Consider the following 26,864-nt stretch of genomic DNA (forward strand, 5'->3'; position numbering starts at 1 on the left):
CTCAATAACTAGGCAACAAAGCCGGTTCCGGAATTTCGTTACATGAACTTTGCACCTTATTTTCTCTTGTACAATCACTTCCCAAGCGTTGTAAACGAACTTACGAAACACCCTGTATGTGTATATATATATTACTTTGTAAGTCTTCTTTCGGGGAGGTGGAGATGGACCCCTCCTAAATATGTCCTTAAGTCTTATGATAACAGCCAATAACCTTATGTAACGGAAATATTTTAATTTCTATGTTGTGCATGTCAAGGTGATATATAAATAAATAATTTATAAGTGCGTATTCTCCATCTCAACATTACTAAATTGGTGTGATTGCAATTTTAAATATCCAAGTTATCATCATTATGCCTTTTTGAATGGTCTTCATTTGCCCATGTGAAAATTACAGCAAATGTCTTTGATGTAGATAACATATCAACTTTTTGTCTTTCTTTCATTAGATGGAATACTGTGATGAACAGGAAAAGATTATAGAAGCCGATGATCCTGAAGGTGGATGGGTGGATACACACCATTATGATGCAGGGTCAGGTGGCTTGGATGATAAAGTGGGAGAAATGACCCTAGAACCGAAGGTAGGAGTCTATTAAATCATTGCTGGTCTTTTATAGAGAGCGAAAAAAGCCAATCTCCATTATGGATTGATTGGGTGGAATACTATAATGTTATGGACTGGACATGTTGTGTCCAATAAGATGGGTGCCCTACACTATGCAATGATATCGTTAATGATGGGCTATAATTGTACCATGTCTTTTCTGCAGCATGTGTGTTGTAACCATTCCTTTCAAATTCCAAATGCCAGATGTCATGTTTCTTTCGTTGCTGAATTTTCTTGTACTCATGTCGAATAACATGCAGTTTAACATTTGAGTACTTTTATTTGTCTTCCATTACGCTACAATTTAAAATTTCCTCAAACATTTTGTTCAGTTTTGTAATATGATTATAATTCCAATGCTGAGTTACTCGCTATGCTGATGAAGGATTAATCATGTGTGTGACATACCGCACGGCTACTAGTCGTGGTACTTTGTTGTCTTAAAATTGTGCTTTTTAAGTGATGTCTGAGTTATTTCACTACATTTTGGTTATCGTAAGCTGATTGAACTTTTATTCATTCGCCAACACTGGATCAACACAACCCTGGACTTGCAGAAGTTATACCAAGTGTTTGAAAGACGTAACACCTTTGTTCACATTTCGTAGATATTTCATTTGTGTCAGGAACTGATAAGCTGCTTGCATCAAAAACTTAATGCTTCATGCAAATCTCCCTCCAGATCCTGATAATAGAAAAAGAGAATGGGACAGATTAATTATTACTCTAATGATATAAGTAGGGATAATGATTTTTGCAATGCATGAAAATGTAAAGTATGAAAATTTGATGTTTTTGGGAGCCAGAAAATACTGGCATCATATGTGATAAAATATGCAAACATTTTATTCATGAAGTAACATGAAATGTTGGATTTATTTATTTATTTTAATATTACCAAATTATCCACATACAAGATTGAAATAGTTCATCAATTTACAGCCATTTTCACCATTGTTATAAACTGCTGATTTAGGATTTTCTTCAGGTTCTTTTTGTACAATTTTAATGTGCCACAAATGTGTGTCCTTTGGTGTAGGCATATCAGTTGATCAGTAAACTTTCTTATAATTTTTCCAGTCTTAAAATGCTCATAAGTAACCAATACCAATAGTATCAGTGCCACCACTACTTATCAATTTTCATTAGTTTCGCATCATAATTTTGTGGAGAAGTGGATTTCATGATTGAATGATGCTATAATAATAAGTAATACCTATTTCTGATTGTGTGATTCATAAGGTTTGAATTTTTTAATGCAAAGCTATGGTGGTGTTGCAATGGAATACTGTACAGTAACATTTATAATTATTCTCAACAACTTTAAATTGTTACCGTGTTCAAGTATTTGTATTTTTGTTACTTAATGTCACTTTTTGCTAATTGTGACGAGGAGGATCAGTGATAATAGATGAAATTGATGAAGGGTCACTCATAAAGAACACCCATACCCATAATGCACTTTGAGCATGAGAACGTCAGCTGTGAAATCAGAAGTCAACCACTTAACATGCACAGTCACTTGACCTGCTACAATGTCCATGTATCTGAATTAATGGATTTTGGTAAGAATTGTGGTATTGTTTCAAAATGGTAATGGCTAAAGTGTAACATAAACGTATAATAATACACCATGGTTTTGTAAAGTCGATTTCTAAATATACAGTTTATTTTTTCATGATAAAACCCATTGCAGTTACCTGGTTAATTTTTTATTGGTAATATAAATCATATTTAAAGCATATTTTCAGTACTGTCAGTTGAATAATAGAAGAAAAATTAAGTTTTCACAGATTGTATATGTACTGTTATGAAGATATTAGAAGGTACTGATAAAGAAATTTCAACAGATAATTTCTAATACTGATAATATGGCTGGTATATGATACAAGCAGGTTACCGCTATTTATCATTTCTATTTTTCAGTTTTCATGATTGAATTTTTCTTTTTATCTTACGTAAAGATTGAATCTACTACACCTGCTGGAGATAGTGATGATGAAGACGATGATGAAGAAGCAGCAGACATGGAAGAATTTGAAGAGAGTGGATTACTAGATGAACAAGACCAGGTAATAATTCACATAAGATACTGCCCACATGTTGCTTACCTTGCTATGGAAAATGACTGCATGCTCCAATGAAGGGGGCTGGCTTTGAAGCTTTGTCCCCCCTAGTTATTGATTCAGTCTGACCATTCATCAATTCATCATCGTGGTGGCTAGTGAATCCATCATTAGAAGAGGACGATTTAATACACATTTTTCAGAAGTGTTGTAGATATTTCAATGACCAGAAGGTTGGTGGGAGATGTCATTGATTAAACATTCCTGTAGTTTACCTTTTCCCTGCCTAATACATCAGATTCCAAAACATCATGTCAGATAATATGTGGGTTGTCTTAACCCGACTCTCATTTCCCAGTTTACAGTGCAACCTTCATTGTACGTTCTTCAGGGGACTGTAGCCGATGAACTTGCAAAGTGGAAATATGTACCGTACAATCCAGGAACATGTTACAATGTATACAGTATAACCCTGATTTTATGTCCCCGGATTTCACATTTTCCCACATTATACATTCAAAACAGATTGTCCCAACATAGTAAAATGTTAATGAATTTTCCTCGAATTTACATTTTCCTGTATTTTAAGTTATGTCAGCTGGATCCCCCTGAAAAACACAAAATCGAGGTTCCACTGTACCAGTAATGTAAATTTCAGGTTCCACTGTATATGTTTTCTTAGTTTGTGCATATGTCAAAATTTCCCAGCTTTACTGCTTTTTCAATGTAAATTATTCTTAGTCTTCTGAAAGTTCGGCCCCCCTTTGCCTCGTTTCTTTCCGGCTCTCTGGATTTCTTCCTACCTTAATCCTTCTAATTTCTCCTTTCACCTCACCCTGGGTGCCAAGCGAGCAGATTATTTTTGCGCCGGAATTACGAAAGGGGGGCTTCACATAGAATTTATATTTTTATGTCCCTGGTTCGTTTACACATGAACAGAAAGTGAATATACAACTTGTTAAATGGACAGTACCGTAGTTCTTTAAATCATAACATTCTAGTAAGATATATTGGTTTATTATACGTAGTTATATATATATATACATATTTTACATAGCGTTTCCATGTGTGTCTTGCATAGACCAAATTAACCAATCTCTAAATCAATATAATTGCGCACCTATGGCATAACCATCGGCACTTCCTTTACCACAGAGTTAGCATAACTATCTCTATGGGCCTATCCTCAGCTTAAATGATATTCCGTTCATTACAAATGCGTATCCTTACGCCTTCACTCCTTCTTTTGGACATCAATTAATCAATATGGAAATTCCACATAATCAAAGCTTTTTCTAAAAGGGAACTTGGGACAGCAACAGGGGCTGGCATAACCAGATGCTACATTGTTTTATCCAGTTTAGCCACCATAAGTGGACTAAACTTTAGGAGACGTTCCTCTTTCGTCGATCAATGGGGAAACATTTTTTTTTTTCCTAAAGCCCACTGGCCTTTTTTATAGTCGGGGTAAACGTCCGTGGACGTGAACCCCGTAGCGTTGGAAAATTCCAACAATGGGTCACAACCACCCCCTCAATCTAAAGGAAGAACAGTGAGGAAGTGATTTTAAGGTACGGTGCACTGAGTAATTGACAAAAGGTAATGGATCCCGATAAACATTTACTTATGGTCATAAGTTACATAAGAATTACTTATTACTTGTTTTTATGTTGTATGCGCTATGCCGGGTTATTGTATATTTTTTTATTATCAATAATAATTAATAATAATTTACACACATGTCCAGAGCAAAATTCATGTTCTTTACAAATTGCAGCGCAACTAAGAAACACGATTACTACCGATGTTTAAGCAAAAGAAAGATTAATTCGTTGTTCAAAATTTTATCAGTAAAAGTATCATATTTTCATGTTAATATCAGCAGTAACTTTCATAGCCAGTATCGGTCATGTTTTCTTTTATGAAACTCAGTCGGCGGCTCCTCCTTTGTCAATCCACCCAGGCTACTGAAATGTTGAAATTTTATTAAAAATCAAGGGGAAGTTTCTTACATTCAGGAACATCATTTGGCCAATTTTCTTAAATATTTCCTTTTTCCTAAATAACGCACGTTTTTTTCTAGTTCATAAAGGGGAGAAATCCACTAAAAACATTAATGTTTTGTATGTTATTCTAATTTTTCTTGTGAGTTTTGTTAATATGTTTTTTAAGGCATCTATGTTTTTTTTTTGTTTTGTTTGTTTGTCAAGCAAGCACAAATGTCTAGTTTTATCGATGCTAATCAGGTCATGGAAGATGTGGAAGATATTTCAAAGAATTTAGAGAATTTTGAACGGTTTGGAAAATACTGGGAACAGGAGTATGGAGCCTGGATCTGAAAGGAGGGAAGCTGCCCCAGTCACATTCGGCGACCTGACAAGGAAGATGATGTATTTCAAGCAAGAAATGAGAGAATTACAGAGAGAATTTAGAGAAGGAATGGAGAATCAGTCACGTCGGTTCGAAAATTTGCAATCTGAAATGGAGAGAAATCTAACCCGGAGGATAGATAATGTGGCAAATGGTAGCACAGGGACGTGGAAAATCGTGGAACAAATACCTTAGAAGAAACTTTAGGAAATTTAAGTGAGGAATTGGCGGCTGTTTCCTGGTGCGAATCGGAGGTATGTAGGTAAATGCAGCCGAAATTTGGCAGTCTGTAGCAGAGGAAATTCGACAAAATGTTGCGCAGCAGGTTAATGGGGTTTTCCAGCATCATGAAAGCAGATTAAAAAAAAAAATAAGGGAAGAAATAGATGCATTAAATGCTCGCTTGAATGAAGTCCAGGGTTCGAGAGAGACCAGCGAACAGTTATGCACGGCTTCAAGAGAGACCAGCGAACAGTTGCACACTGCATCTCCTGCAGTGAGCAGCGATAATGCAACCACAAGTAATGTGTACGTGCACGGGGACATGCGCTTGCCAATCTTTTCTGGTTCAAAGAACGAAGTGAGAGCCAGCTCTTATCTCATTGAGCTGGAAACTTACATAAACCTGGCTCGGATCCCCAGCTGAACAACAGGTAGGCATGGCAAGCTTATCATTAAAAGGGACCACACTCAGCTCGTTCAACATCAACAGAAAGCAATGCCACCTTGCATCCTATTTCATATCTGAGGAAAAGTTATTGCGTCTGAAAGCTGAGATTTTCACGAACTGCTATGTTGCCGGGGGAGAGAAGACTTATTGTGAGCATTACATGGAACTCGAAAGGAATGCCATCCTTCCCGAACCCCTGAGTGAAAAGGTGGTGGTTCGATTGGGGTTAAAGCAACTTCCCCTTTCGTGCAGAGAAGTTTCCTGGGGTTGACCATCGACACCAACAGTCAGTTGCTCGGGTTACTGAGAGAATTCAGGAGACAATGAACTACGGGGCTTCGAGTCAGTCATCCCCACGTCAGCATCCGAGACCCATAAATTTTATGGAAGCGAACCCAGGCCCAAGCAACTCTGAGAGGGAAGCGCAGTCATGGGGCAATTACGGCAACAGGCGCAGGAGAGAATTTGACAACCCTCCCAACTAACCTTCTGGGGGGAGAGGAGGTTTCCAGCAAAGGAGGCAGAACCCAAACTGACAAGAAGGACAGACATTTGTCAATGATGGAGAAGGGGGAGGTGGGGAGCCTGAGGGAACAGTATGAAAAGATCACCCCCAAATTTCCCTAACATAAAACAAAGCATGACAAAGGGAGAACATGTTGATCAGGGGCTTTGCTGGTCAGGGTGAGAGTTGTTTACGTCAACACAAAGAAAGTGAGCCTCAGGATAGCCATATGGATACTGATTCGTGCGAAACTGCTGTAAAGAAAGTATGCTTGGTTTTAAAGGAATTTATAGAAGAAAAGAGAGACCTCAATGTTGTTGCCTAAAATTAATGTGATTATAGAAGGAAATTATTATGATGCAGTCGTGGATACAGGGGCTACACATTCATTTAGCAAGAGTTTATGGCTGGAGCTATTGAAAATTAACCCACGGTTGCCTTGTCTCACCGTACGCAGATTGAAAGTTGTCTCGGCATTTGGAACTAAAGCTTCAAAAGTAGTCACGCAGGCATATTTTAATATGAATTTTGGAGGCACTGGAATAGATGTAAACTGCTTAGTGATAAGAAATTTAGTAAAGCCGATTTTGTTGGGCACTGATTTTATGGAGGATAATCATGCAATCCTGAATTATGAGCAGCATGAAATTATGATCTGAGAAAGGGTACACAGAAATAGAATGAACCAGCGACGTGTCAGCAGTTGCATAATTTCCAAATAGTTTACTTTTGTAGAGAGCCTATTTGTAGTTGTGGAAACGAAGTTTTGTCAACCATAGTTCCTGTGGGTCCAAATAAAGGAAACGTGTGCGGAGCTGAAGGATGTAGCTGTCGGCATGAGAATGAGCCTGCGTTTTTAGTAGAGGGGGATCAATTTTATGAAGAAAATCACTCGGTGGTTACGGAGAAAGGAGGACAAGAATCTTTGGAGAATATAATGGAGGGAGATGTACACAATGTAAATGTAATTTCCAATGAAGCTTTATAAGAGAGGGGCTCGCTGAATAAAGATCAGCTGCTAGATTCGTTTAGAAGGATTGAGAGAGGGACCAAAGAATCAAACAGCCATGCGATAGAAGAAACTAGGGCTACCAACATCCAAATATACCAGTGTAGAAAGGGCGGGCAAGAGCCGCAAGAAGCAATATGACAAGGCAAGGCTCTCCTCCTTCGAGGTAGGAGATATTGTTTTGAGAAAGTCATTTGCATTCTCAGACGTTCAAAAGGGAATTTGCAAGAAATTTGTGCACCTTTTCGTGAGTCCATTCTAAATAAAGAAATGTGTGGCCCCGAATGCATATTTGTTATCGGATCTCCAATGTAATAAAGAGGCTGGAGTTTATAATATGTTGAACCTGCGACCGTATACATTGGCAAAGGGACAAGGACAACCTGCTGTTGCAAATACAAAAGGACCTTCGACAGCGTGAACCCACATGGTTGGGAAAGAAGAGGCTCTGGCATGCAGAAAGGAGGGAGAAAAAGGGCGAAGCTAACCCCTCCCCTTTTCCTCTTGCACCTTGTCAGGCAAGGTTTACCTGGGATCAAAGAAATAATGGAAGAAGAAAGAAAGCTGTAAATAATAGGAGTAATTTTTTTTTATTAATGTAAGTATGTAATGTTTTTGTGTCATTTTATTTTATTTTTTTCATACATTCAAATAAGTGTGATTATGGTTATTAGATATGCTTTTAGTGGATTTGTTTCTTTTTTAAGTTTTGGCGTAGCCTGGAGGCAAGATGGGGCATCAGCCCATTTTAGCAGTTGTACTAAGTTTAAGAAAATAGGTCCAGATAATTGATACTATTTTCATATTCGTTATCCTAATTATCTGAGGGGGGAGATGTAGTGCCACCCTATTTTTTTTTTTATTATTATATTTTTTGGCTTTTTGTTTTCTTTTATCCTTTAGAAGTTAGAGGATTTCCTTTTTTCTCAAAGTCGCACCCAGTCCCTTGCTTGGCATGGCGAGAGGGAAAACCCTGCCCCTCAGGCAAGTCACACTGGCTAGGGTGTTCTTTTTGTTGTTTTTTCTGCTGTTTTTGTGTGTTGTAGAGCCACTGGAGAAGGCTGCAAAAAAACCCGGGAACATTACAAGGACACAGGGGAAGTTTTAGCATCTTTGGGGAAGGACAGGACACAACGAGATGGAGGTGACAGGAGTGAGGGTGTATGTGAGAAGGTGTGGAAAAACTCTGTGTATGTGCGTACAAGGATGCAGGGCAGTGCTTTGGAGGAGACAAGTAGGTGAAGTGCAATTGGGGGATAGATGACAGCACCGTGCAGAGAGAGGAACTGTCTTTTGATCTTGTGTAAATTGAACTACTTCCTTGTGTTTACTGAACAATACTTAAAACATATCACACCATGTCGCCGGAATATCAGCCACCAAAGTAGGTGAAGTGCGATTGGTGAATAGATGACAGCACCATGCAGAGAGAGGATGTGGTGTAGGTGTGGAAAAACTCTGTGTATGTGCGTACAAGGATGCAGGGCAGTGCTTTGGAGGAGACAAGTAGGTGAAGTGCAATTGGGGGATAGATGACAGCACCGTGCAGAGAGAGGAACTGTCTTTTGATCTTGTGTAAATTGAACTACTTCCTTGTGTTTACTGAACAATACTTAAAACATATCACACCATGTCGCCGGAATATCAGCCACCAAAGTAGGTGAAGTGCGATTGGTGAATAGATGACAGCACCATGCAGAGATAGGATGTGGTGTAGGTGTGGAAAAACTCTGTGTATGTGCGTACAAGGATGCAGGGCAGTGCTTTGGAGGAGACAAGTAGGTGAAGTGCAATTGGTGGATAGATGACAGCACCGTGCAGAGAGAGGAACTGTCTTTTGATCTTGTGTAAATTGAACTACTTCCGTGTGTTTACTGAACAATACTTAAGACAAATCACACCATGTCGCCGGAACATCAGCCAGCCTAGGGGAAGATAAAAGGACCTGAAGCCGTGACCAGCGCCCCTTTTATCCCCTTCCAACAATGGGTCACAACCACCCCCTCAATCTAAAGGAAGAACAGTGAGGAAGTGATTTTAAGGTACGGTGCACCGCATAATTGACAAAAGGTAATGGATCCCGATAAACATTTACTTGTTTTTATGTTGTATGTGCTATGCCGGGTTATTGTATATTTTATTTGTTATCAATAATAATCTATTTACACACATGTTCAGAGCAAAATGCATGTTCTTTACATATTACCCCCCACAATTCTGTCAAAAGCCTTAACTCAACATCAGATAATTTCAAGAAATTGAACAAATATATGTTATTGTCTACATGAAATTTCCTGTTTCCTCGTTGGTAATTGGATAGTTTTTCCTGATTAATTTCCAAAGCTCACTGCCTTCATTCACTGAGGATGTGGCATCTAATTTTCTTGAAATTATCTGAAATAAAGTGAAGGCTTCTTTTTGCCACAATTGTTCAGTATTCTCTCTTTTCTACTTCTCTTGGGTAATCACATGTTCAGGATACCCAGTTACATGAATCTCTGAAGAAGCCACACCGCAGCTCAGATTTCAGACGAGGGAACAAAAAGGAGTTACGCAGAGCAAGATCTGGGCTGTATGGAGGGTGCAGGGCACATTCAGTGTTTTGTCGAGCCAGATATTGTGCAACAACGTTGGAAACTTGAGGGCGTGCATTTGCCTGGTGTAGGCGGCAACCAGATCAGTGTTTCTTTTAGGTGCAAACCACCCCCGGAGGGAATCTACAACCCCCCCCCCCCCTCCGGACAAAATTGTACAACAAAACTAAATTATAAAACTTTTCTGCTACCGTTGTTTCCCTAACATCGGACTGCATTACTTTGTGTGGCGAATGTTTTTGCCTTTATATTTTCCTCTGTAAATAACACCCACATTTGACCAATCTTACAGAAGAAGCAGAATAAAACTGGCAACCACACTAGCCTCATCTCCTCTCTCCCATGTCTAATGACAGTGTCATTATTACTTGGAATGTGATGAAGGAAATCCTCAGTGCACTTTCTATCCTCAGCAACGCTTTGCAAAAGAAGCATTTGAGTATGGCTAAAGTCATCCCTCTAATTACTTCAACCAAATTGCATTTGCAGGGTATTGAAAATCAGTGAGAAAACATCAACAGTGATCTGCAAAAAATATTCGGACCAAACTGAAGAATATCAGATCTGAAGCGCACCTGGTTCCTGATGAAGATGCTAGGAAAACTTTCTGTGGGATGAAGGAATGCATGGAAAGTGTAATTGAAGAAATGGAAAACAGGTTTAATGATCAATCTGTTTATACCATGAGATTCGCAACTCAATTTGAAACCTTTCAGTCAGTAGTAGACTTGCAAGGCACCGAAGTCAAAAGGTTTTGTGCTAATTTTCCCATGCTTAAGGTGCAAGGTGTTCTTGCTGACCTCAAGTCCTACAATTTTTTTGTCAAGTTGATGCTTGATAATGGAATATATACAGAAGCTGACAATCCATTGTTGAAAATCTTAGAAGCTGACGTGGGATATTGCGAGTTGAAAAAACTCTGTGAAGTCCTTGTAACCATTCCCGTAATGACAGAAGGCGTAGAAAGGTCTCTCAGTGCTATGAATAGGATACTAACTAGGACAAGAAGTAGAATGCTACCAGGAACTTTAATGCATTGCATGATAATAAGCAGTGAGGGACCTAAAATTCCAACTGATGATTTTCTGGAGAAAACAGTAGATGTATATGCCACAAAGAAAGCTCGCAGGATAAGATTGCTGTAAATTCTTGATGCCATCTTAAGCTTTGCATGATGTGTTCTATTGATTTTAATAATTGTAATATTTTTCCTGGTTCACCATTGTGGAATTTGTTCTGGATGATTAAATGTAAAAGTAGGTGATCATTTACTATTTACTATTGTAATGCTAATTGACAATATAATATTTATAACTGTTAGACAACAGACTATTAAAAAAGAAACCGAGACAAATAAAAAGAAAAATCTATGTCTTTCCACATTGAATTACTAAGTAGCTATACTTAGGTCACCGCATCCTACTTTGTTTTTGTTACTGTACATCATTTCCTGCCTGTAACGCTCAGCGTCAAATTCATTGACGAACCACGAACGACAACTGGTAATTCTCAATGTTAAAAGCACATATGTTGTATTTCGCAGATGAGATTCACAACGCCCTCCCGGTTCTCTGGAATGCCCCCCCCCCCCTTTCCCCGGAGCAAATTTTCTGAAAGAAACACTGAACCAGATGGTTGCAGTTCAGGGAGTTTTTGACATGTGTTCAGCCAGGGTCTTCAAAACTGTAACGCAATACTGCCCAATAACCATGGTAAGCAGGGGTACTTCATGTTGGTAGACCATTCCACAGTAGTCGAAGAAGGAAATCACTATTACCTTATTCGACATCGGAACAGCTTTGGCATCAGAGAACTGGGTGATTTCCAGACTCTGCTCGCCTGTTTGCATTCAGGATCGTAGTGGTGAAGTCAACTCTCATCACCAGTTATGTTGGAATGCAGGTAGGCCTCGCCATGCTGCACTACCAGACGCTGAAGCTCCCGACACACCTCCACTCTCACCTGCTTCTGTTCAGGCGTTAGCAATCTCGGCCCCCATCTTGCACATATGGGTCTCATGTGCAAGTGATCGTGCAGAATGGTGAACGCACTACCATGGGAAATGTGTAACACCTCCGCCAGTTCAACTATAGTTATTTGGCGATCTTCCCGAACAATGACAGCAGCTGTGTTAACCATGATTTCGTTCACTGCAGTTGCCGGAGTGCCCGGACTGCCCTGATTGTGGAAGGACATCTTCGCCGTATGCCTGCTGCAACATTTCATATGCTTCTGGGGCAGATTTCTGAAGATGGATGCAAAATTTCAAAGCCGCGTACTGCTCCTCACGAACAGACTCCATTTTCCGTATGCGACTTCTGACCATTCTTGTTTTGTTTGCGCAGTGTTGCCAAATGCATGTGCATACATGCTTGCAATTTTATCTGCCGATTCCACGTTCTTCTCGCGCAAATTTGTTTCACTGCTGCATTTTCATTGTGTGATATAAAAACATTTCATACTCACTCATTTTTGACTAGCCCTCGTATACTACATAATTTGTATATTCAACAAAACAAAAACAAACACACACAAAAGAAAAACCTTATGAGATCTAATGTGTTACAAGAACTACAGTAAGTCTCATTTGATGATCAGAATGAAACTAAAAGTCTACATGCTTTGCAAAATTAGAATTGCACTACAGAAACAGTACTGTACTGACGAGCAGTATTTTACTCACTGCAAGAAATACAACAGTGTAAGTGAAAAAATCAGTTCAAAGCAAGAGTGGCTCAGTAGTGCAATTGGTAGAGCAATGGCATTATGCCAGAGTCACTGGTTTGAGTCATGGTTGAGCCAGCAATTTGCACTTAAACTTTCATGGAATACAACTCGTACAGCTCAGAAACGAGAGATTCTAGGCCTTGTCGACATCATCAGTGTTTCTACTGCAACAAATCCTATTGCAGTTTCACAGACGGACACAGTTGCACACAGGTAAAACAATGGGACAAAAAAAAAATTGAGTAAAGCCAGGGCTGCCACAGCAGCTCAGTTTTGTTGGAAGTAGAGGAATGGCACATGATACCAAAATCCCTGCTTCCAATTCTGATTGAGCCTATATTTTCCTCTTAAATTTATGCACAGTATATCTCCTTTATGTACCATTTCTATTGCAGTGATTTGGCCATTTGGTGAGTCTTATTTAATGTTAAAATTCTGGAGAATTACCCTGGAAATAAAGCTAGAACGTCTAGCTTCGTCGCTTCCTTTAGCAGATGTGTTTGCCACTCTCTTCACAGTACTCGTTAGATCTTCCCCTGTCAAGCAGACTAAAGGGCATATGCAAGTGAATTAATTTTTAAAATACCTTGCAGTTACTTAAATACAATTTTAAATTTTGCATTCCATATTTCGCATTTTTGTATTATATATTTTGTATTTTGTGTGCTATATTAAGCCAGTTAAGATTTGTGTGTATGAGTATAATGTGTGTGTGTGTTTGGACATATGTGAAATGACTAAATGTACTTTGTGTTTAGTATATCATTTTATGTGTGTGGTTGAGTGGAAGAAAAGGCTTTGTATGGCTTTAACTCTGCCGTTTAAAACAAGGCATTAATAAATAAATAAACAATTTCGGCATCACTCTGAAGTACCCTTTTTTAAAATGTAGATATGTGAACAGTGAAGAAAGTGGTATGTGACAGTTGATGCATAAATTGAAAGTAGGCAGGTGGCAGATTATGTTTCTCAGCAGCTTTGTATTATTAACAAAGTGTGCCAAGTGTTTCAGCTTGGATTTTTTTCATTTGTCATTTTAAGGAGAAGGATAGAAAAGACAATCCCTCACCCTAAGAAATCTGAAACGATCTAAATTGCCATGAGAAATTTCTGAAATTTCACCAGTTTTAGTTTTTAGTGTCTTTTCTATTTTAGTAGTAAATTTAAAATTAGTAAAAATATCTGAATTATGAATTTTTTGATTGTGTTTCTATTTTATCAATGAATTTAAAATTAGTAACAAATATCTGAATTAACATATTTTAAAAATTCAAGTATATTTGGTAAAAATAAGAATTAGAAATTCATGTTATTCTTTCCAGGCTACGTTGGATACCACAAAAGTCCAAGAGAAAGAAACACCAGAGATCTCTGCGACTGCAGGTGGAGAGATTATTCATACTCGTACTTACGATCTTCACATAACGTATGATAAATACTATCAAACACCTCGTCTGTGGCTATCTGGATATGATGAAGTAAGTGTAACAATTACAACATATGCAGTTGATTTTTATTTTGGCATGTCATATTTCTAACATTAACCCAGACAATCTTTACAAAATGTTCTTCCAAGTTTTTGGTTCCTTCTTCAGGGCTTAAATGGATTCTGGCAAAACATGAATGAATTGGTTAAAAGGTAAGCAAACTATACTCTATACCGGGAATTTCTGAAGCAAGGCCATGCGTAACGGCAGAGAAGGGGAGAAATCAAGTGGGCAGAGTGAAACAGTATACGCTACTGCAAAGGCTGGTAACTGCAGTCACTTTCTCCCCTCCATGCAATCCCATTCCCTCCCACGTGTTCATTGGTTGAGGCATCTCAAGTCACTACCTGCGCAGAAACTTGTTTTCGTTTGCTTGCTCCACAGATTCCTGGAACAGAGTCTAGTGTGAGGAATGTGTCTATGAAGTGACTGGCCATGAAGATGTTATGATTAGGGCAGAGAGTACTCATGCTTCAGCATTGTAACAATTAAAAAGTTGTTCAGAATATTTATTGATATCAATATACAATATTATCTGGACTAATATGAGGGATAAGTTGACCAGTTGAACGAAAGTCCGGATTAACTGAAATAACCTAAAAGAACAGTAGAAAGTGCATTAAAACTCCGTTTATAGCAACAAAACACGTTTATTATGGTGTATTTAAAGGGCATATGCCTAAATACACTATACAGTACAGTACAATGTCTGCGGGAAACAGAATTTCATCAGTGGTTGACTTCCTTTTATTTGGGAAGTTCTCTTGTTGACTTCTAACCACATTTGAAACCTTGTATTCTGCTTTTTCTTTTTCCCCTTTTGCCTGTCCAGATTAAGTGAAATCTGGCATATTATCGGGGTCCAGATTAACGAGGTTTTACTGTATAATCGGAATATTATAATAGCTATCACTAAATTATGAAATTCACTTTTGCGACACAATGTTAGTGCAGATTTAACTAAAAATGCACATTTTGCAGAATTCCTAGAAGGATAATTAGACTTTCTGTCATTTATGCAGTATCTGGAAGAGAATCTGCTGCTAGCAGTAATAAATTCCAATTTGTATTTTCTGATTCCCATATATGGGCATCAATATTGGCTCAGCGCTAATTATGATGCATTTATTATTTTAAACAAATCATGTAATACAAGGCATAAGTAATGCTTTAAGTAATTAATGTTGTCATGAAGATATCCCATTTGTGCACTGCTTTTATTCCAGAATCTATTCATTTGGAAGCCCCACTCGTTTGCCTGTATTATCTTGAGTAGATAGTATTGTGGGTGCAGGTGTCATTTTTTTGTACAGACTGACCCAAAAGTAACTATTCTTTTTAATGAAGAAGGCCATAATCGAAAAGCACCATCTTTTTTATCATCCCACACATATACTGAAGCTCATATGTCAATGAATGAATTAGAAAGATGTCGACTGTCATCAGGCCCAGCTTCAATGCATGCCACATGGCATTCATCATGTCAAATCACAGGCACTCGTTTTTCTGTGGTGGTGCTGAGGGCCTGATACAATATCATCACTAGGCTCGGATAATTATGCATATTGCATATGCAAATGCATATTTAAGGATTTTTAACTAAAAATGCATATTTCATATGCAGGTGCATATTTGGATGAAAATAACTTGATGTTGTGCATACTTTTGTACCCACAACCAACACCGAGCATATACTGTATTTATATTTCTTCTCCTCGCTTCTCTTTTCTTTATATTTTCTCTTTCTTCTTTCCTTTTTCCTGAATTGTATGAAATGTGGCAGGTACGATGAATCAACCATTAGAAGATACTATGTTCTGGAACTGTATCAGGGAACTTTAAGTGAAATGATGCAAAAAGTGGGCCAAAATAAGATTTGGGCATCACTTGATGAAACAACTGATGTAAATCAAAGGTGTGTTGTAAATTTTGTGTTCGGTGTATTGGGAGTCGAAGATGAAAAGTCAAAATCTTATTTGTTGACAATTGAAGAACTTGAAAAGTTGAACCATAACACAATAGCAGCTTCATAATTCTCTACAGTTATTGTGGCCAGACAGTGTAGGGTCATATTACAACCGAGTGCTAGTTGCTTGTACCGATGCTGCTCCATATATGTGTAAAGCAATGGCCGGTCTTAAAACATTGTATCCTTAACTTATTCATGTTACATGTCTTGCACATGCGCTGCATCGTGTGTCTGAATTAGTTCAAGCAAACTTTCATAACGTCGATGAACTAATTTCAAATGTGAAAAAGGTGTTTCTCAAAGCACCTAGCTGTGTAAGAGTTTTCCAGGAAGTAGCGGTTGACGTGCCACTTCCACCATCTCCTGTGGTTACTAGATGGGGCACGTTGAATGAGGCTGCTGCATATTACGCCGACAATTTTGAAATGGCGAAACATGTTGTTGATAAACTTGATGTCCAGGAAGCAGTGTGCATCGGGGAGGCCCAGCGAATACTTTCCACAGAGGGAATTCGTGAGGAACTTGCCTACATCCGAGCTAATTTCTCTTGCCTGAAAGATTCCATTCGTTGATTAGAAAACAAAGGGTTAAAACTTCGAACAAGCATCAAAATTATAGAAGACGTTTAAAGAGACCCTCACTCAGGTTCAAGATCCTGTGTATGTACAGAAATTGGATGCAGTATTGAAAAAGAACAGTGGGTATGCAACAATGGTGAAAGTTTGCAAAATTCTGCATACAAATGGACAACGTGTGGAATCTGGAACTTGATGTGTCTGACTTTGTTGCCCTAAAATACAGTTCACTTGTATCTTGCGAAGTGGAACGTGTGTTTTCTGAATATAAGACTATTCTATCTGAAAACAGAAGGAGTTCCAAGTTCCAAAATTTGAGACATGTTGTTATCAAATGCCATCATGATCTTGATCTGTAATGTATTGTTTTTCATTTAACACAGAACCATTTTAATTGAAAAAAATCTGTGTAGCGAATGAGCATTCAGAATAATGCATATTCATTGCCTGGTTTGTAATATTTCATAGTTTGTAATATCCAGTATTTATAAATTAAACGGTGTTTTAAAGTTCATATTTAAAATCAGTTCATCGTAAATATCCTGTTTACAAAGCAGTGACTTTTTCAAAATGGCTACCTATGTCAAGCACAATATGCCACACGGTAATTAATCATGCACACTGATTTATTTTCACTGAAATTGACGTTCAAGTGTGATGAACATCAAATTTTTCCTCATATGCGAACTTTGCATAATGTCCCGTCGTCGCGGTTGTCTCAAGTTGCAAATCTTCTGATCACGAATTGTGATTTTTATGTGCACTTCACATATAGGAACTGAAACTCCTTACCTTCTTGTCGAGGCAATTGCAAACCGGCTATCTTACCGTGCCATCCAACTTTTGTATGTGGCAGTCCACGAACACATACCTCACTGGATACGTCCAAAAGTAACCAAATGGCCAACTGGATAATGAAGATTTCACTTTTGCTAGGATTTCTTATCCCCAATAGCGTAAAACTAACTCCTACGATTCCGCTGCAACTTTCATTATCCATCACTCTTTCCCTCCATATTTTTAGCGATTCTTCACTTCCTCTTGTCCTGCTCCGGACTCAATCTAATAGACTTCCGCCAGTAACATCACACGCAACCAGGTTAACACCTAACCGTTACAGAATATCACAAGTGTGTGGGTGGGTTAAGGAATGAGCACTTAGCTTTATAACAATCTATCATACCTCTACGTTTAATAAATTTAATAGAAGTGTTAATAATTTAATGCATTTTTATTTATCTACTCCAGTCATGGATTACACCCTGTAACACGATTTTTGTTCCTGTGTAGTGAGTTTTATTTTCTAAAGGTTTCTGACTGGAAACCATAGAAAATGCCTATTATTCCCCTCAAACTTTGTTTTTGTGACCAGGACAGTGTTATTTTTGAATTTTACCTGTTTTCAATGAAAAAATATACGAATTCGTGTTTTTCATTTACATAAAGAAAAAGACAAACACATATACATCAAAAGTGACATATATTTGCACTCTAGTTGTGAACAAAATTATTGCAAAAGATTTAAAAATGAGTACTTTTCCGGGATTTACGATCATACTGTACATTACTTTCACGAATCAGCTCCCAAATAAAGTCTCCCATCATGTTCTCGTTATACTGGCCTTGGTAGCGACGTTCGAAGTCCAATATAACTTGATGGAAACGCTCGCCTTGCTCCTCCGAGTACGCTCCCAAGTTATCCTTAAATGTATGAAGGTGAGCATCGAGGACATGAATTTTCAGGGTCATCCTGCAGCCCATTTTGCCGTAGTTCTTCACCAGAGTCTCAACCAGTTCCACATAACTCTCGGACTTACGATTGCCCAAAAAGCCCTTAACCACTAAGACAAAGCTGTTCCAAGCCGCTTTTTCATTCTCACTGAGCTTCTTGGGAAATTCTTCGCACGCCAAAATCTTCTTTATCTGTGGCCGACGAAGACACCGGCTTTGATATTTACATCAGACAGTTTAGGAAAGAAGTCTTGAAGGTACTTGAAGGCTGCTGACTCCTTATCTAAAGCTTTGACAAATTGTTTGATCAGGCCCAATTTAATATGGAGTGGAGGCATTAGCACCTTGTGGGGGTTTACCAGTTGCTCCCACTTGACGTTGTTTTTTTCCCACAGAGAACTCGGTCCTCTGTGGCCAACAACCTCGTGTTGTTGTGTGCTTTGGTGTCTCTGCTGTTCCATAGGCAAAGATAACAAGGAAATTTGTAAAACCGCCTTGGAGACCCATTAGAAATCCTATGATTTTGAAGTCTCCGATGACTTCCCATCCATACTCATCATATTTCAAGATATCTAGCAATCGCTTTATGCTGTTGTAATCCTCTTTGAGGTGGACTGAGTGAGCTAGTGGAAGGGACGGTATGTATTTCCATTATGAAGAAGCACGGCTTTAAGACTTCTGGACGAACTGTCAATAAAGAGGCACCACTCATTTGGATTGAAGTCAATTCCAATTGCTTCAAACAGACCGGTGACATTGTGGCAGAAGCAGTCCATCTTGACTTATGAAAAAGCTGGAAAAACTTTGATGACGCTTCCTCTGATCTGTTATTTGCACACTTTCATCTAATAAATTCCACTGCTTAAGCCTGGACGTCAAGAGTTCTGCATTGGACTTGGTGAGACCAATATCTCTTATTAAGTCTTTAAGATCTTTTTGATAGGGGTAGTATGGGTTTCTCTTTTCGGCTCGAAAATTGTAAGTATCAAGATCAATGTCTTCCTCGCTCTCTGACTTACTACTCTCGTCTGAAGAGGCCAGCTTTTTTTCCGGAGGAGTGGGCATGGGAAACTCAGGGCAATGTGGCACAGGGGCGATGGACGAAGGTATATCCGGATATATAATTCCAGCCCGATGTTTTGAAGGATCCACCATGCAATAGTAGCAATTACTTGAGTGCTCAGTGGGTTCCTGCCAAATTCTTGGGATAGCGAACTTCATGGCTCTTTTTTCTCCTCTGTACCATCCTGCAAAAGACAAAAGACAAAAATTAAACTAATGTGTATTTTCACAACATATTTCAAATATGAGATATGTAGATATATATTTAATATGCACAAAATTATATACTTTTATTAACTTTGTCAATGAGGTGCACAACTGCACTCAAACCTTGTGACTTAGATGCACTACTATTGGTTAGGTGCACAAGCTACTTACAAAACAGGGTGTACAATTAAACATTAATGTGGGTAAAAATAAAGTATATATCAGTTTATTAAATGTTAAACATGTAAGGTGTTAGTAAAAGTAATTTTTCAAAATACATTTGAAATAAACAAAAAATTCTAGACCTCTTCAAGAAAACCCTAAATATTTAATATATAATTGAAATTATTAAAATTTTACATTTTAATTTTCCATCTTACCTTCCAGTGTCTTTTTGCAGTTCTCGCAGGTGAAATGAGGTGCCCAGGTTTTGTCTTGTTCCCCTACAGACATGCCGAAATATGATCTGTATGCTTCACACATTTTATCAGATGCTTTCACAGAGTACTTATTTCCTCTTTTCTTGATAAAATGGCCACAGACATAACAAAATTCGTCTGCCATATACTTGCAGCCTCTTGATGCCATTGTAAACGTGTATCTAATTCGGCAGCTAGGACGACAATGAACCACTTCAAACTGCACGATTTGCACTATTGTTGCTGGCAGAATGCCAAGACCTGTCCATTTCAGTTATAGGGGAGACCAGTATATTGCTACAACGTGCAATATGACACGTTATTTATCTTCTTTTTTTCGTAATGAGAAAAAACGTGTACTGGAAAAGGGTAAATCTCAAAACATCATTGTCCTGGCTACAAAAACAAAGTTTATGAGGAATAATAGCCATTTTCTATACTTTTGGAACACAAGGAATTAGGAAATAACAATTATTACCCAGGAACAGAAAAAAAATATTTTTTTGTTACATTGTGTTATCGAACACTTCCGTTTCCCTTGCAATGAGTCAAAATGTCCCACGTTGCGTATTAATTAAACCAAAATTATTCATACCCCTTGCGAAATATAGGTTTTATCACTTTCAAGTGTCTTATAAAAGAACTGAGATATCTATAACAAATTGAATGGTTTCTAAAATCAAATTAATGAGAATTTCCTTTCCTTTTATATTCATTCAAACAGACATATCTAGCGAGTGAATTTGGAATTAAACTTTTTGAATTATGGCTTGAGTGAATTCCCTCAACTACGTGGTCATTCACATTGCGGACAAGACTGTTTAATGCTCCACATGGAAAGTATATATCTTCTCAGTGTAATTATGACCCAATATCGTCATAACTAGAGCCCGGAAGTTTGGCAAAATGCCTCTTTTTATTTACTGCATATATTGATAAAATGTTTCCGGATATACGTTTTTTATGTTGTTTCAAATGTTTTAGAAGCCTTTTCATTTTGCCTATTTTGCCTATTTGGGACCCCACTGCCTATTTTTAATTATAATGCCTTTTTCTGCCTTTTTCAATGAAATTTGACCATTTTTTTTAAAAAAAAAATGTTGGCATTTATTTTTCTTCCGTTTATTACGTGAATAATTTTCGCCTTATTTAAGTAATATTGAACTCACGCATGTTTCAACATTGCTGAAGGAGAAAAGTGTGAGAAAAAAGTATTTCATGCTGAGTCAGGATATTGCCTTTCGGTTAACATTTCCTTGTGCATGATTGACTGCTGAAGTGGAGAGGTTGATTTTGAACACAAAGAAGATATTTCTGAAATCTCCCTCTCGAACCCGAAAATTTCAGGAAGTTACGCCTGAGCTTAGTTTTCCTCCGCAACCAGTCTTGACAAGATGGGGAACCTGGATATCAGCAGCTATATATTATGCTAACAACCTTGAAAAAATCAGTGAGGTGATCGATGCTCATCCAGAAAATGAAGCGGCTTCAATTCGTGAAGTGAAAAACTCCTGTGCTATTCAGAACTGAAGAATGAACTGTCGTTTATTTTTGCACATTATGGTGCATTGCCAGAGACAATTACAAAGCTAGAAAAAAGAGGTGAGACTCTTGTAGCATCCATGAAAATCTTCGAGGAATCTATGCAGCAGATGATGGAAGTGCCAGGAGAAAAGGGGTCAGCTGTTGCGGAAAAGTGCAAACAGGTAGTGAGTGCAAATAAGGACTTGAAACAATTTAAAACAATTTGTGGTATTCTAAAAGATGAAAATGCTGTTACCAAAATGAGTCCAGCTACATTAGCTTGTTATATGTATGCTCCAATAACTTCTGTCGAAGTAGAAAGATCATTTTCTATTATGAAAAACATTCTCTCTGACAGACGACTATCAATGAATGTTGAGAACTTAAAAAAACGCCTTGTAGTTATGTGCAATCCAGACGGAGAAAATTGAAATGCTCTTCCCAATGTAGATTTTAACATGTTGCCAGATATTATATATAAAAGTAAGCGACTTCCAAATGTGCCATTTTTTCGGTTTATTTTGCCTTTTTTTTCATTTTTACTGCCTATTTTCCACATTATAAATGTATTTTTGCCTGCCTATTTGAACGAAAATAAATGCCTGAACTTCCGGGCTCTAGTCATAACCTTGTAATCAAGGGTTCCTGGTTTATTACTCAGTGGAGGCACATAGGGGCTCGGATACCACTTTAATCTGTAGCTTCAGTCCTGAATAGCCTATACAGTGGAACCTCGATTTTACGTCTTTCGGGGGACAAAGCTGATAAAACTTAAAATGCGTGAAAAATTTAAAATCAAGGAAAATTTTATAGCATTTTGCTGTATTGGGACCATCAAGATTGAACTTATGATGCAGGAAAATGTAAAAATCTTGGTTCCACTGTATGTGCTTAAAGTGGACTAAAACAAAAATTCAAACTGTCCTACAGGAGGTCATATGATATGCACTTGCTCTAACAGTCTTTACCCAGCCCAGGAATCTAACCCGAGTCTCTTCTGGACCAATGTGGCTCTGTTATTTTATCAGTGTAAGTTAAAAACTGTATATTGGTCCATTGCTACTATATTAAAAAAATATATGTATCTATATCATTTCAGAATCGGAAACCTTTGACAGTTGAACAGATGTATGAAGATGTGAGCCAAGATCATGCTAAGAAGACAGTAACTATGGAAACACACCCACACCTACCTGGACCACCGATGGCTTCTGTGCATCCTTGCAGGTAGGATATTTTTTTTCCTAACTGGAAAGAACTTCATGCATTGTTATAACTATATGTGTGAATTAGATCGTGGTGGTATCTGAACTCAGGACCATGCAGCAGAAGCCAAATAAAATGTGAAGAAAAATCCAGAGTTGTACAATCAACTTTTGAGTCTACAACCCCAGGAATATCATGCCTCACTTTCCCGAGAACTGTGAAAAAGAAAAGAAGAATAAAAAAGGTCAAACATTTCAAGGGAATGGGTTGATAAATATGTTTGTTTCAGTTATTTGTGATTGTCTTTGCGGGGGAGGGGGGGTATTTTTGTTTACATGTTTATGGAAGTTGTTAATGTATTGTACCTCATCCTGTCCTTCATGGCAGAGTATGATACTGAATCCAGGATCCCAAGGTTTGGATACTAAATGTAGCAAAGCAAATCTAGAATCTTGAGATTTAGATACTGAATCCAGAATCCAAGGTTCGAATGCTGAATCGGGATTCAAGTTTTGGATACTGAATGTAGGATCAAATCCTCATACACTAAATGTTCTCGGGCCTTTCAACATGACTAATTATAGTTTTATTATATTTCTTCCAGACATGCAGAAGTAATGAAGAAAATAATACAGACCGTCACAGAAGGAGGTGGTGAACTCGGGGTCCATATGTATCTCATTATATTTTTGAAGTTCGTACAAGCTGTCATTCCAACAATAGAATATGACTATACTCAGAACTTTACAATGTGATAAATGAAAAGATTATATATACATTTTTTTTTCAGTGACTAATGTTAATAAGAAACATTTTCAGATATTTTTTGAAGGCGATAAGAGGGAAAGACAGAGAGAGAGAAGTAAAGAAAAAATTGTGAAAAATAATGCTTCAGAAGCCTAGGAAAAAGAAACCTTGTGCATTCTTTTAGTGCTACATAACAACTCCAGGCAATTACGTAACAGTGGCATATGAATGTTTCTGCTAGCAAGCTGCATTCAGTTTTTCACTATGAGCCAGCTTGTACCTTCCATAATTAAATGTTAAGGATAACGTTAGCTATTTTATTATTTTTTTTTTAATAATTTGTCAAGAGTATGGGTAATCAAATGAAAATATTTTTTTTTATATGTCAAGCATGTACAAATGCATGTATTAAATAGTTAACATTCTCATATGTGTATGTAGCATTGAGAAACAGCTCTCTGTACCAGCAAATACAGTGTTTCATTGTTGAAGTCATAGATACGGCGATGCTGAGGTATACTTCAAAGCAGTGTAACCATATGAGCAAGTTTCAAGTTTCTAAACAATTGAGACTTAAGTTCTGCAAGGCAGGTATATTTTGTATAAAATGTATCTTAACGCATTCATAACATCTGTTCCTGCATATTGATGTGTTTTAGAAGTACTTGTCGTAAAATGAAACAGTAAGCACCAAACTTATTCTAAATGATCTGATTTTTTTTTATTACCATTTTATACCAGTAGTAAATGCAGTTAATACAGAGAAGCTCATGAGGAATGACAATTATTATTATTATTTGCATTTTTCACTGGTAATTTTAATGGAAAATTCTTTTGGTATTATTAGCTCAAGGAAATGAGATATTGAATGATGTTCTGTATACTTTATGAAGGTAATTTTTTCAAGAAATGTGATGTGTATAACATTTTATGACAGTTATTGTTAAAATAGAGTAACACTTTAAAAGAAGGAGAACATGAAAGTTTACCAATGTTGAAATTTATATATTGGAGTTATGAACTTTTGCCATATTTCTGCTCATTTCGTAGCAGTAATTATATGGTCATAAAATGAACATGATTCCATCTGTAGAATAAATATTGATCATTGAACTAATTCAAAGATGAGCTTATATATGTGTATGCTATGTACCATTAGATGTGTGTGTGTGTGTGTGTGTGTGTGTGTGTGTGTGTGTGTAAGCAAACACTGGCTCAGAAAATATAAAGCACCTTATTTTTGCATATCTTACTCCTTGTCTTTTTCAAAGACACTCTTATTAGATCAAATCAGTGTAGCATTTTATTGCAGAAGAACATCTGGCATGAAGCTATCAAGATTTGTGATTTGTTTGGGAAAAATGAACTGATATTTCATTTCAAATTGACAAATAAAGTTTTCTCAGAAAAATTGTACAGTATGTATGTGTGAATTTATTAATTACCTTGTACATTATTTATTTTTCTTTATGGAGTATCTATGAACTAATATACAAGTTCCATATTTTTTTTACAGACACCATTATGTGCTGTATGTTTATTTAATTTAAAATCAACCAGGGTGGCTGCTCACTGGGAATTCCTTGAATTGTCTCCGGAAATTATGCATGAATTCTTCATGAATTTCACTCTGTGTTCATGAATTTCACTCTGTATAAGTGAAAAGTTGCAACTTTTATTAATTGAAATGAATTCATATACAGTAAAACCTCGTTATTCCGGACCCCGATAAGCCAGACTTCGGTTAATCCGGACAGGCAAAAAAAAAAAAAAAAACAGAATGCAAGGTTTTAAATGTGGCTAAAAGTCAACAAGAGAACTTCCCAAAGAAAAGCCAGTTAACCACTGATGAAATTGTTTCTCCCGCAGACTTTGTACTGTACTGTATAGTGTATTTAGGCCTATTCCCTTTAAATACACCATAATAAATGTGTTTTGTTGCTATAAACTGAGTTGTAATGCAGTTTCTACTGTTCTTTTAACTTATTTCAGTTAATCCGGACTTTCGTTAAACCAGTCAACTTATCCCCCCATTAGTCCGGATTAACGAGGTTTTACTGTATTTAGAAATGCCCCGAGGCACGTTTTTCACAGTTTAGCTTTTATTTTTGTCGAGGAAGGAAATGAAGGGAAAGCTGCATAGAAAATGAAACAGAATATTCTCAATCCTCTGTTGTTTTTTCTATGCAGAACAATCTATCTGATAAGCAGAAGATTATTGCAAGATAAGTTATCATAAAGTTGGTTAGGCAAATTTGAATTTGAAATTCTTATACAATTAACAATTTTTTGTGGGTTAGTATTTATCGTAACATTTGTGACTTTTGTTTGTAGATGTATTTCGAGTCTTGAGTATGTGAAATGACAAATGTCAACTCCACACCTTGAATTGAATATTTTATATGGTATATATACTGTTTAATTGAATTGAATTTTTTTATATATTGGAATATTCGTGTGTGTATGGGTGGAGAGAGGTGGTAATATGTAAGGGTGAAATAGGGAAAACATCTGCTTGTAGCCTTGAATTTTTGGAAAGTTCACCTTGAAAATTGGGAATAATACTTGAATTTTATCATGGTGCTTGAGTGGCCACCCTGTCAACTCTTTTTATGTTATCAATATTATGATACAATTCTTGTCTTCCAGTCTTTAAATCACGATTTAGTTTTTAAAAAATTGCTTAAAGTCCACTTTCTGCATTCGGTATGAACAGATGTAATATTTAAAAGATAAAATTGTTTTGTCTTTTTTATATTATCACATCAGTAATATTAAAAAGGGAAATGCACCCTAAAAATATGCAAGATTTTGGTGGAAAATGTATAAGGTTCATTCGAGTGAAACATTGACAGAAACATCACTGCAAATATTTGACGGTGACTCGATGGTGGCAGCACTGCATGCATTGGTGTATGTGAAAACATCACATTGCTAGTCTGTGTAAAACATCTGCTGGGTAGAGTAGCATGTAATGGATACATCCCTGCGGGTGTGCCATGATCAAGTGAAATCTTTTGTTGAATACAAGCATGCTACGAGGATGTAGGGTTAAAATGTAGCAATGTATTCAAGTGGCGTGCTGAGTTTCAGAGAGGAAAGCGAAAACACAATGTATCTTACATGACCTGGGTAGGTGCCTACAATCACTCAAAAAACAAAACTGTGGGCATTGCCTTATAACCACATGTGAGTTTCCGACAGCTATCAACCTCAGAGCCACGTCCATTCTTCTTCACAAAGAACTGGCGTACCGGAAAGTGTGTGCCCAATGGGTACCTCAACACCTCGCAGACAGGATCGTTCTTTGCAGAGGTATATGGAAACTTGTTGAATGTTGGGGCAGCTGCATAAACAATAGGGGTGTCGTATGTTTAGGCTCA

At 37.4% G+C, this 26,864-nt stretch overlaps 1 protein-coding gene across 1 annotated transcript in view; it reads left to right on the top strand.

Moving 5' to 3' along the window:
* Nucleotides 1-24,902, top strand: part of Atg3 (Autophagy-related protein 3) — a 45,650-nt gene extending 20,748 nt beyond the window's left edge. Inside the window, exons 3-7 of the mRNA XM_083122692.1 lie at nucleotides 453-587; nucleotides 2,578-2,685; nucleotides 13,877-14,032; nucleotides 22,628-22,755; nucleotides 23,339-24,902. Coding sequence (XP_082978818.1) covers nucleotides 453-587; nucleotides 2,578-2,685; nucleotides 13,877-14,032; nucleotides 22,628-22,755; nucleotides 23,339-23,489 — 678 coding nt within the window. The 3' untranslated portion in view covers nucleotides 23,490-24,902. The remainder of the gene's footprint in view (nucleotides 1-452; nucleotides 588-2,577; nucleotides 2,686-13,876; nucleotides 14,033-22,627; nucleotides 22,756-23,338) is intronic.
* The last annotated feature ends 1,962 nt before the right edge of the window (nucleotides 24,903-26,864 follow it).

The sequence above is a fragment of the Lepisma saccharinum genome, chromosome 5 (assembly GCF_977018435.1).
Source record: "Lepisma saccharinum chromosome 5, izLepSacc3.1, whole genome shotgun sequence".
NCBI lineage: Eukaryota > Metazoa > Arthropoda > Insecta > Zygentoma > Lepismatidae > Lepisma > Lepisma saccharinum.